This window comes from Rhinolophus hipposideros (assembly GCF_964194185.1).
Source record: "Rhinolophus hipposideros genome assembly, chromosome: 18".
NCBI lineage: Eukaryota > Metazoa > Chordata > Mammalia > Chiroptera > Rhinolophidae > Rhinolophus > Rhinolophus hipposideros.
Window position 1 is genome coordinate 24,517,864 of NC_138064.1, and position 13,711 is coordinate 24,531,574.

The 13,711-nt window shown below is 33.0% G+C and overlaps 1 protein-coding gene across 7 annotated transcripts in view; it reads left to right on the top strand.

Annotated features, from left to right (window-relative positions):
* ETV1 (ETS variant transcription factor 1) overlaps positions 1–13,711 on the top strand; it is a 92,065-nt gene that overhangs the window by 59,037 nt on the left and 19,317 nt on the right. For all 7 annotated transcript variants that reach the window (XM_081079175.1, XM_081079177.1, XM_081079176.1 and 4 more), the window contains one exon: positions 12,490–12,556. In XM_081079175.1, the coding sequence (XP_080935301.1) occupies positions 12,490–12,556 (67 nt within the window). The remainder of the gene's footprint in view (positions 1–12,489; positions 12,557–13,711) is intronic.

Genomic DNA, 13,711 nt, shown 5'->3' on the forward strand with positions numbered 1-13,711 from the left:
CCTCCTTTCATTTGGAGGCATGTAATATTGATGCTGTGACAAATGTTAGCACTATTTTAAATTGGGAAATTGGCACAAATTTGAGTCATAGAATTATGAATCTTTAAACTCATGAAAACTCTTGGAGATTACCTAGTTCAAATTCTTTATCCAAATCTCAGTTGAACATATACTATGTCAAGTTAACAGTAACATCAATGTTTTGTGAAACAGCCAAAACTAGAACCAAGGTTTTCCTATTTTTAGTTTAATGCATAGTTCATAGTCTTTCCATATAATTGTCCAAATAAGTACTTTAACACATTATCAGTTACATACATTATTGATCCTTTTCTCTAATTTAGGACTAAATGTTTTTCTATGGCTTTTAAAGCTCTATATGATCCAGGGCAACAAACGCATCTGTGCTATGACTGAGGATATGCTTTTCCTAAACTGGAGGTATACATTTCACATTAGATGGTCCCCAAATTTTAGGTTAATTGTTAGGTATTCACTGTTGAGAGATAGGAAAATATAAGACCTCAAATGATAGTTAGCATTGCATTCTATTTTCTTTTAAAAAATACATAGTGTCAGGATTTGAGATTGTTGAGGAAGAGACTTTTCCTAATAGTTTCTCTGGAAATGGCTGAATTAATAATTAGAAGGAAAGTGGTAAATTAATGGCCCATCCAGATCTAAAATTCTTTGACTAAATGAACTTTGAGTTTGTTTGAAGTTTCTTATTGGACTTCACTCTTTGTTAAAATCGCTGATAGCTTGATAGCTTAAAATTTAACTAGTCATTTTAAACTTTTGTCAGCTGAATCCATTTTTCACCAGGAAGCTTAAAAGAGACTGCAATGTATAAAACAGATGTAAGGAAAGTTTTCATTTGGAAGAATAAGATGTCCCTTTTCTATCTTCCATTTATAAATTCATTAATTCTTCACCTAAACAACCCCTCCCAAGTTCCCCACACACTTTCTTTTCGGGGGGACTTTGATGAAGGCCAGTACGCAACTTTAAATTTAGAGAAAGAATAACTGTCCTTAGCATGTCAAAAATTTACGTATAGAATGAGAAATGATAAAACAAATACTGAAAAATATTTACCTCATGTTAAATAGGTTAAAACTGGGAATACATGTAACTTTCGTCTGTCAGCACTGACCAGTTTACCTGCTACTCATCATGTAGGCCCAAGCTGGCACTTTAGTCAAGAGAGTTAAATACTCATGGGCTTCTGAAAGGACAAGAGAGGAATTTTGTTTGTTGTAAATGCTATTCTGTGTTTTGCTGTATCGGTGGGTACATATCTTAATCAAACAGTATGGAAAATAAGGAAGTAATTCCTAATGTTACTTCTAATAAGCATTGCTTGGGATTCCTCTTGCAGAGTTTATAATTTTTTTTTCCAATTATAAACATCCATTTTTTATTTAGCATACACATTTTCTTTTTCTTAATTAAAATGTATTGGGGTGACAATGGTTAGTAAAATTATATAGGTTTCAAATGTACAATTCCATAATATATCATCTATATATCACATTGTGTGTTCACCAGCCAGAGTCAGTTCTCCTTCCATCACCATATTTGACCTTCTTTTCCCTCTTCTACCACGTCCCTCCCCCCTTACCCTCTGGTAACCACTGAAGTATTGTCTGTGTCTATGAGTTTTTGTTTCTTTATTTGTTTGTCTTGTTCCTTTGTTTTATTTTCTATGTATCGGTGAAGTTATATGGTTCTTAACTTTCTCTGTCTGACTTATTTCGCTTAGCATAATCTCAAGATCCATCCATGTCGTGGCAAATGGCACTATTTCATCTGTTCTTATGGCAGAGTAGTATAATATGGTTTTAAAGTGAAAGTTTTAGGATGAAATCAGTGGATATCAGAGCAAGAACATAGTTATTTTCGTCAGCCACATAGAAATATAAATTGTGCTTTTATATTTGGGCATGATTTGTCAGGGCCACAATCAACTAACTCAACTTGCACAAAATTTTTAAAAACTAAGAAGGCTAAAATTACTCAGTATAAGTTTACCTCTAAATGATTACCATTATGATTATTACTATTATTACTTTATCAATATCTCAGAAATTCTGTCATTAGGGCATATTATTTTTTTAATTTTTATTTATGTATTTATGTATATATTTATTTATAAGAGGAGCTATACATTATAGGGAAATTGAACTCATGCATATATTCTAATAAATTTCCTTATGTCCTTTGGAAATAGAGTTGCACATAATCAAAAATATTGTTCACAAAACACACGGAATACAGTGATTACAAAAGGAAACTTGAAAAATGCTAATTAAAGTCAGATGGCAAAAAGGGAGTGGAAGTAAAGGTCCTGATATTTATTTTGAACATTTAGTCCTACCATAAACTAGCAGCTTGTCATTTCCAAAGTGGAAAGCCCCATGATTAATAATTATAATTTAAATTTTTAAAAATATGAAATATTACATTTGAAAATATTTAGCCTCTTTTCCTCATTTTCATTTACATATGTTTGAATCACTGTAAAAAGTAATTCCTAAAAGTATACTGAATTTTTCTAAAGTCTTTAAAAAAATGTTATTTAGGAATTAATAATTCTATGTGTGTTTCTTCTTCAGTGGTCTCACTTTGTTTCATCTTTTCTCTGGATGTTAGATTAGAGGAGCCCTTATCTCCTCCACATCTGGCTGTGTCAAGTATTTCAATTTTGAACTCCAAAATATGGTAGTAACTTTATCCTCTGCCATTTTATTTACTAAATATTAGAAATTTACAAGATAAGCTGTCATAACATCATAGTAGATAATCCTTCGTAGGTTTAAAAGCAAAAACCAGGCATTTTCAATGTTTCTCCTCATTCCTTCTACAGGCATGGTAAAGACCCTCTGAGAAATAGTTTAGAGACATATATAGGGATTTTGACTGCAACTGTTTTCCTATGTGGATTCAGTTCACTGGAAGAGAGAAGTGTTTTCTTCCCTCTGGAGTGAAGGATCAAATTACAGATGGCTGATAAACTGTGTATGTTTAACACTGTTCAGTATAGGACTGACTCTTCACAAATCAGTTCCATAATTTCTCATAAGTTGCCTTTTTTTCCCTCCTCAAAACTGTAAATATTTTTAAATATAACCATCTTTAGTAATTTCTAGGACAATGATGGTTATGGTTCCATGAACTTTGGCTTTTTGTACCTGATATATAACACTACCAAAAGCTGAGCCTTTGCCCTATCCCATTACTAAGCATCATTTTCTTAGCCCACACTTTCTCCTGAAACATGGCAGCTCATTTATTTACCCTCCTAACTTTATCGCTTCAAGAAATTCAAGTGGAAAAACTCTTTGGAATTTAAAGGAATGAGCCATTGATCCTTTAGAAAATGTTAACATCTTACCTGATTCTCTAACATTGAAAGATAATTTTCTTTTACTCAGCCAGTGATTTGTGGATCATGTGATCTCTGATTTTTAGGTGCCTCAATTGTGAAAAGTGACAGTGATGTCTTCCTAATTGATTTTTGTTATTACAATAGAGGTCATGGATAGGCCTCACGATTTGACTTTGCTTTTTTATTGTTTAGTGTATCTCAGATGGGTTTTCCTCATTCCTTTATGAGTTAAAATAGCAACTCTCCCAAAGCAGTACTCTGGTCCACTCTGTCAGTTTTTCTAAGAAATACTTAAATATGCTGTAAATCTACGGTTACAGTAAGTGGCATTGGCTAGTGATTTGATTTGAGAATTGAGACTACGGTCTGGATTTACTCTTTATGCATTAACACAGGTCAAATGGACAGGGACTGCATTTAAATCAGTAATGGAAGGCTGAAGGCTGTCTTAAACCAATCACATCAGTTTTCCCCATGATGAATTGGACCCTAGGGGCAAATCCGTAAGCATTTCTCTTACATGAATGGACTCTATAGAGCCTGGAGTTTCATTCATAAAATGGAGACTGAAAGGAAACACACACACACACACACACACACACACACACACACACACACACACACATTCACTCTCTTACTCTTTGGAATGTTCATTTATACAGAGCTGAAGGGTGTAGTGTTCCATCAGCTGCTGCGTTTGCCAGTTGACTGGAAGTAATGATTAATGCTCATTGGTCCTGCCTGCATGTAACCCGACACTATTTATGGCCTTGCAGCGTTCCTAATGTATAGTGAATGAGAAGACAACATTCTCAAATCAGAAACATAAACAGGAACTGGTGGGTCTGAATTCCATTCAAATATGTCATTTCAGCCACACAGTGTTTGTCTAACTTGGATTTTACAGGCAGGAAAGGGGGCAGGGAGGGCTAATCTGCTTGTGAGTTATACGGGCTTTAAAAAAGGGAACTAGAAAGGGGAGGAGAAAGTACTTTTATAGTGTGAGAATTTTAGTTTCTTTTTAAAGAAAACAGCCAGGATGCTTCCGCCCAGGACTGCGTATTAAGAGTGGATGAAATGAATAACTGTTTTTATATGTGCAACTAAGATTTGTAATTAAATGAGACAGTTTAAGCGTGCATATTCGGATCTCTTCCTTTGTGTGTGAGTGTGTGTGTGTGAGTGTGTGTTTTATGAATGTGAACAGGAAAGGGGAGCTAAATATTATTTACTTTTTAAAAGTTTAGATTTAGAATATAGTTAGAGAATTTTTTTTACACTTAAAGGATTTCTCTAAATAAGAGAGTTAACTATTTAATAGTTTAGAGGACAATACTTTTTTTGTTTCATAAAATATTTTTACCTAGGATACAAATAACTTAATTTAGACCTTTTCAAGGAAGTTTTGTCAGATTAAATAGATGATTGTTTTTATCACGTGTTGTTTGTGTGTGTATGAATTTTTTAGTCAATTGTTTCTAATTCTGGAACATTTTACAAGGGTCGATACAAACAAACAAAACAAAACCCAAAGATTGAAAGCATGTATTCTTATGATTTATTTGCTATTCTCTTAAATTTAGAAAAGTATCCTTGCCCCATTCTGATGATCCTTCTTTTCCGTGTGCTCTCCCTCACAGTTCACTGCCTCATCTGCATGTTTTTGTTATTTTTAGCATTAAAAAATAAAACCACCCACTTTGTATGACACTGAAAATATTATACTGACTCCTGGGCCTAATGTCTGTTTACTATCTACGTCACACTGAGCTTGTTTTGTTACTTCTTTTGTCCTCAATTTCCTCATTTATGAAAGGGGCCAAATAATTCTCATACTTTTCTGTTTCTGTAAGGATTAAATATGGTTATGTTTGTAAAGTTACAGATATAGCATTACTGGTAGAGGCAATAATAAAGGAATTCTGTTCCAATTTTATCTTGACTTCCAGAGACATCCTCAAAGACTGCAAGTGTTTGAATAAGATGCCGTTCTTATTTCTAATATTTATGAATACACTTTTTGGGGCTAGAGGAGATAAGAAAATAGGAGACATATCCTTATGTTTAAACGATCGTGTTGTGCAAGGCAAACATGACAACTGTACTCTTATGTTGTTTCTGATAATGAAACAATCATACTGAACTTCTTGAAAACTAGTAGTTTCATGTACAAAGCAAGTAGAATAAATCATCTGAATGTTGTGGTAATCCAAGGAGAAATGAAAGTGAGAGGACAAAGCAACCCATGATGCATTTGTTTCAAATCATGTAGAGTCCAGAAGGTGGATGATTCAGTATTGAAGCTCAACATTAAAACTTCCACCTCTTTACAATTTTTTTCTGGCCTATTTGGGCAGCTAATGGCATCTTTTCTCGTATTTTCTTTCAAACATCTATTAATTGTCAGAGTACAACATTATCTAATAAATAGTCAAAGTTACAATTGTGCTTATGTTTCCTATCACTTCAACTTTTTAACTCTAATATCACCTTCCAGCCTTGTAAAACTTGTAAAATTTTGAGCCTATTACATCAAATAAACTAATTGTGTTTGAATCTGGTCCTTATTTGTATAGAACACTGCCCTCCCTACCCCCCCCCCAAAAAAAACCCAGATGCTTGTAGTTTTGTAAGTAAAATTCTACACTGTTATTTCACATTATGTAGCCTTTAAGGTTTTTTGTTTAAAATTTTTTTTTTTTTTTGGTTTTTATTTATTTTTTTTTAATTAATTTTATTGGGGTGACAATTGTCAGTAAACTCACATAGATTTCAGGTGTACAACTCCGTACTACATCGTCTATAAATCCCATTGCGTGTCCACCACCCAGAGTCAGTTCTCCTTCCATCACCATACATCCGATCCCCTTCACCCTCATCACCCACCCCCCACCCCCCTACCCTCTGGCAACCACCAAATCACTGTCTGTGTCTATGAGTTTCCGCCTCCCACTTGTCTGTCTTGTTCTTTTTGGTCTACATACCACATATCAGTGAATAAAATTTTATTTATTTATTTTCACATTATATAGATTTTAAGTTTTAAAAGCATCTAAACGCAGATGACTGCATAACTTTTTTTTTTTTTTAATTTTGCAAATATTATGCTGGGCACATTCTCTTTCTGTCATCCAAGTCTATCAACAGTAGTAGATTCAATCCACCTGAGCTGTGGTGAAAGCGATAGATAGCTCTGCAGTTTTATATATTCACGGTTTACTACAAATCCTAATGGAAAAAATTGCATCGAAGTGTGAATGAGGTAATACTGAATTCATCACTTTCTTAAGATTTCAGCCAATTCCAATTTTTCCTGCCTTCACTTCAGATTCAATGACTAAGTTGCTATACTGTATTTCCTTGAAAATGAGACCTAGCTGGACAGTGAGCGCTAGTGCGTCTTTTGGGGCAAAAATTAATAAAAGACCCAGTCTTATTTTACAATAAGACCGGGTATAAAATATAACATAACATAACATAACATAACATAACATAACATAACATAACATAACATAAAACATAACATAACATAACATAACATAACATAACATAACATAACATAACATAACATAACATACCGGGTCTTATATTAATTTTTGCTCCAAAAGACGCATTAGTGCTGATTGTCCGGCTAGGTCTTATTTTCGGGGAAACAAGGCTTGTTGTGAGTGACAACAAATAGGCCTTATAAAACTCGACTGTTTTGGTGTCATACTTATTTATTTATTTTTCAAATGAATTCAGACATACTAATACTAGGCCTTATTTTTAGAGTTGCTTACTTTTAGGTTTGATCTGTAATAGAGAGATCATGTGGGAATAAAAACTTTCCTCCCATTAGCATCCTTTTTAGGAAGCATTATAAAGTTTTCTCAATTAGCTACATAAAATCTATTCATGTACACGTGCAGATAGTAGAGCAAAAGGATGTTATGCTAGGATGTATGTGAATGTATTTGCATTTAAACACATATTCATAAAACTCATGTTATTTATGTACTCTAGAAAATCTTTGGATTTTAAATATTACCTGAGATTGCAGGAAATGAGGAAAACAACAAACAAAACAGTAAAGTATGAAGTTTAGCACAGATAAAACTTAGACAAGATATGCCACAATGCTTATCTTGAATGAGATTGGTGTCACTAGTTCTTGATACTACTCAATATTTCTTTAGATAATAGACACATGTTTTTAAAAACACTTATTAAAACTCCTATGTGTACATTGAAATACAAACATGCACATACACATATTTTTCACCAAGTATATGTCCACCCACACATTTTGGCTCTGGACATTTACTGTGTCAAGGTTCCCACTATCATAAACATGTAATACACAAGTTGAGGTGCAGTTGATTTTGTCATATTACCTCCTCAAACAGTTAGTCAAGTGTATACTCAATCTGTCCTTGTTTTGGACATGCATGTGAAAGCAAAATCTTATGAAAATGCAACATCAAACTTATTCCTAACTTGCTGGGTTTTCTCATTTACTTTTAGAGACTTACTCTTAAGTTATCACATTGATAGTTGCTACAGGTGTGAAACCAGAAGCATCAAATGAAAGAGAGGTGTATTTTTTCCCCCTCCATGTTCAGAGTTTACTATCTGAAATATATCCAGGTTTGTATACTATTTGATAACAATTTCAACATATTGTAGGGATAGCTCAAACAGTCATGACAAACATCTTTTTCTGATCAGACCTGATGTTGCTACTAGAAACTTTAGGCAAACCATGCCCTTCAGGGAAATCTTCATTCTTTGTGACTAGGCAGCAGATATGCAAATCAGAGCAGTGCCTAGTAGTAGTATATGTGCAAATTCAAAACTACATTTTGTGGTCAAACTCTTGATCAAATTTCCCAAATCAGTATATTTCCCAATATAGCTTTAAAATGCAAATCAAGAGACAACTTTTTAGTTTCACTTAATTTAAAGAGAATTTTAACAATGTTACTACAGATGAAGACTAATCAAATTGGGTAACTTGGAGTGTTAGTTTACAATTCTTCTTAACTCCCTCCTCCTCTGACTAGTGCATTCAAATGACAGCAGTGCTTTTCTGCTTTGAATTTTTGCAGTATATTAGATCAGCTTTCATCACCATGAACTCATCTGTGACAAATTATAGGCAGTTCAGTTTCTGCATCCTGATTTCACCCAGTACTAATGTCATGTTGTAGGGTTCTTTGATCCGTACATTTCAAAATAATAAAAAATCCTTTGTCTTAAATTGAATTTACATAATTTGATTTACAGATAGAATTTAAAACTTTTTAAACCAAGGTTATTTAGTACCAAATATCGAGAAGTGATACTATAAAAAGAAGCTAAAAAGAGGTATCTCCAAATAGTTTTAAAATGCAATGGAGATTCTCAATTAAAATTCACAAAGAATACATTTCTAATGAATTTAAAATTAACATATTTTAACTATCACAGGTTACTAGATTTGTGAAGAGTATTACTTAATATGTACACTAATGATCAACAAATCAACTATCTCAATAGATATGTCACATAGGAACAGCAAATCGAGATACAAAATAATTTGGATGTGTATAATTATTTCTAGTTTTAAATCCTATAGTTCATTCTGTTTAAATACTTGTGAAGTTCATTTAAAAATAGATTATTTTATTAGTAATAATTACCATATGTGGAATCCTCACTATTTAAAGATATTGGGTGAAATGTCTATCACTTATCCATATGGTCCTCCCAACAACCCTTTGAAGGATTTCACTATCATGATTCCCATTTTACAGATGTGAAGGTTGAGAGTTAGAGATGTTAAATAACTAACAAAATGTCCTACTCCCACAAAATGTCATAAATGAGATTCAAAACCAGGCCTAATTAATGACAAGGTGCACAGTTGTAATACTGGGCTATACTAATAATGCTAAGATTATAATCTATAGATGAGTGCAATGCAAAAATGCTGTCATATTAACATTTGTGCATAGGTTAAACTACAGCTCATCGTTGGTGCTGAATTTTATTCCATGAAAAAATATAAGTGAACACATAATGCAATGCCTCCATTCTGTTCCACAAAACATTTGCCTTTGAAGTCACTGCTTAGCTAACTGGGTCTTAGATGAGCATTTAGCAAAAGTTAAAATGTAATGCCAAACTTCATTGGCTAGATTTTTTATTAGATAAGGTAGAAATGAAAGCAGCAGGCAATTTAATTAGCAGTAATTTTTCTGGGCAAGTCATTACTTTGATGAACTTCAGAGCAATGTTTATGGCTCCTAATTAACCATGTTAGTCATTTGATTGAATAATCACTTTGGAAATGTTTCTACAATTTGATTAGAGTCTGACCTACTCTGATAGTCATAAATTAACTGATATCACTTTAGGATAACATGACTTTAGTTACTTTAGGGGAATAAACTCCTATTAGCCATATTTTTTCAGGCTTCTCTGGACTGTATGAAAGATACTGATTTTAAAGATAGACTGGATTTAAACAGTGCTAGCTCAGTGTCTCAATTTTAAGAGCTAAATGTTAATTTTATTCACTCTGGGGTATAATAAATAGTATTAAGAACTGGCAAAGACACAATTATATTCTCATTATTTTTTTCCCCCTAAATTGCCATTCAGTTCTGTTTTTTAGAACTTAGATACCAAGTGCCTTTGGAAATGTAATGGAGTTTCTGGCTTTATCTTTATTATGTCATTAATTTTTTTGTGTATTTTAAATCAGTATTCTTTAAATATCATAGATTAATAAACATTCCAGACTAAGTGCAAACAAGAAATCAACCCATTCAGAAGATACATGAGTTTAAGTAAAATTATCCATCAAATCCTATCTTTGATGTCAAATGTCTAGCTTTCCAGGATTAATGCTTATTTTGTGTTAGAACACTTTTATAAAATGTTCCTTCCACTTTGAATAGTGAGTTTCTCAGAAAAACTTGCATTTCCTCTCTTTCTCTTTTTCTTGCCCTCTGGGGAGGAAAGACTACATTTAGTCACAAGCTTATATATAATAGAGTTTAGCCTATATGTTTTCCTCTAGCTGCCTCCAGAGCCAGCCAGCTGTTTTACAGCTACACTCCAGCTGGGCAGCGTCAGTAAAAGTATTTTGTGGCAGGGTGTCAACATTGGTACAACAAAATGCTTGCCTCTAAGCAGCTGCTGAGCTGATGGCAGAGTCATTAACACTGTCCCTTTCAGACCCAGCTGCTTTGAGGGACCTTATCCCTGGTAATAAGTCAAAATAATATTAAAAATTAAGTTGAAGTACCATTGGTTAAAATGTTGGGATAAAATGGATTGCTAGCTATTTGGTAACCCAAAAGATCAACTACATTGCCACCTATTATAAATTCTGATATGCGGAAACAAGGTTCACGCTGCCTTTTGTAGGGTATATGTATATGTATATGTAGGGTATTATGTATACTACATAATACTTTATATAAAGAAGGCATGGCATAATAAAATGTTTGATAATGAATTTTACACTGTTTTCAACTTATAAGCTATTGACTCCTACATACTTTTAAATGTTTTTGCTATTATGGATTGCCATAAGATATTTTTGACAAACCCACATAAGATAAAATTTCTGTGGAAAAAAAAATCTCATATTTTGGTTGACATTCATCACGACACAAATTTAAAAATAAATAATACATTTTAAAAATGGAACATTCCAGATCAAGAAAAATGACATCTGGGCCACATTATCTATTAAATGAAAGTCCATAGATGGATAGCTAAGAAGAGATAAGGGACATTAGGTTCCAATTCATTGAAATACTCTTCATTACTTGTTAAGTCGTGTGCTTACTCCAAGTGGTGGCAGAGGACATATTCTTATATGAAATAGCACATTCATATACATTTTATAAATTTATTTTTGTATATGTTGTTTAAAACTTTAGTAATATATACAGAAGTTAGAATTAACTTGATCACATATATTTATACCTTCCCATAGAAACTATATGTTACATGCAGCTTTGGGTCAGGGTTGTGGAACATAAAACTTACAAAATTGGGGGAATCTCAAAGAAAAGAAAATGGAATTCTATATACAAAATTAGGTTCAGGGCCTCAGAATGGACTCATGCAAGTGCAGAGTCTTAAAAGTTTAAACCTCATTGGTTTCACTATGAATCCATCTCTGATTATATGAGTGAACTATACTCAAAATCAAAGAACTTGGGACTATAGTAGACTTTAGGTAACATCTGATCAAACCCTTTATTTAATAGAAACAGTGAACAAAATGGCTTGTTTAAAGTCATGTAGCTTAATTAGTGGGGAACGAAGGACTTGAATTTTAATATTTTGTTTTGTAATCCATATTTCTTGTCCTTTTTTCCTCTAAGCTACTGAACATGTCAAATACACAGCCATCAGTATGACTCAAGTTTAATCATTAACCAAGTTTATTTTCTCAGTGATGAGTTAACTAGATCACATAGGAAAGGCCCCATTCTTAGGGTAATAATAGTGTTTGCTATGAAATTTTTGGATTTCTGTTTTACAGCCTCATTGGTTTTCAGTTGGACCTGTGTGCTTAACAAAATGAAAAGCCAGTCATGCTTTTTTATCTAAGGAAAAAAAAACAAAACAATTACCTTAAAGAGCTGGAATAATTTTAAGAGATTTAACGATTTTATCTTTTCAGGATTTTATCCAGTGTTCATGAAATAAACTATGAATGGGTTTTTTGCTGACTTTTGCTTTGATGCCATAGGGTATATAAATTTATTACATAAATGGCCTGAAATATGTTTTAACTCATGAAACTGTTTATTTCAAAGGTACCATCACATTCATGTAGGATTGTAGGTAGAACCAACAACCTTTAGCATAGCTGATGTGGATAAAACTTTGAATTTCCATGCCTGTTCAAGAGAATTGGTACAACATGATCAACTTCTCATTCTTGCATTTTTAGGTGGGCCCTGCCTGAAATGTTCACTATGTGTTGACAAGTTTCCCTCATGGAGACTCATGTCACTTTCTGTAGCTTTCCTATCTGTCCTCTGTCCATTGTTACAACATGTTTTCAGCTCCAGATTGTGTGTGACCACTGTTGTTTCCTCTTTCAGAAGTGCCTAGCTGCCACTCGATTTATATGAGGCAAGAAGGCTTCCTGGCTCATCCCAGCAGAACAGAAGTTAAGTTTTCCATTATTGAAATTCCTTATAAATACCTGTCAAAATCATCACACATCCCAAGGATGCAGCCGCTTCATCATTATATTTTATGGGAAACATTGCTTATGTTCCCTAAACCATTATTTTTAAAGTTTATCTTTTTAAAGTAAAAGGAAGATTTATCAGGTCATTATATATATCTTGCATTCGGTGGTTAACATGAGTGTCCTGTGCATATAAAAAGCTGAAAAGTAGATGTCGGTGTGTTTTTTTTGCCAACAACCACATCCTCCTGAAATAAAACATGTGCTTTATAGATTACCCCACCTTATTACTCTGTACTGAAATGTATCTTCGAGGAATTTTCAATTTTGCTTTACAGCCCTGAGTCATTGTTTTGAAAATAAAACAGTAGATTTAAATACATTTGCCTTTAAATACCCTGGATTTTACATTTTTGGACAAGTAATTGTTAAGAGTGGAAATTCACATAAGAGGCCAAGAGAAGGAGATTTTAATGTGGACGTGTTTATGGTAATCATGGTGAGAAAGCTTTGATCTAATGGACTTTGTTTGATACCTGCAAAGTAATGAATAAACATAATTTTATCTGGGTATAACCCGCATTTAAATATTTCTAGAAATATGTGCATGCATGGTTCATGTTGTAAATACTGTGTTTTCAGTAAGGTGATTTAGATGCATTCTTTTAGGTTAGGTCTAATATTGGTTGTTTTGTATGAATGATATTAATAGAAGTAAATTCCTTTGTTTAAAGGATAGTAAAATGAGCTGGTAAATCTAAAATATTTGAGACCAAAAATTTTACACAATGCAATGCAATTATTGTTGATGCTGTTGTTATTAGCATGTACCCAAAATAGAGACAAACACATTTGTGAAATAAAACTATGACTGTATGAAATTTCTTCCTGGTGATTAAAAATATCAGCAATTAAATAAAAGGTCCACAGTCAAGGATATTTGGGGGAGAAAATAATTGTGAAAAGCTGTCAATTTATTTTGCATTTTTTTCTTATGGACTTATGAAAAAAAGGAAAGTTAATTTTTTTTTTTTAGTTACCTTGTCTATTGAAGATAAAAACATGAGAAGGCTAACCCAGATATATATTTCTCCTAGGGAGGGGCTAAACCAAATCAATTTTTAGTTCAT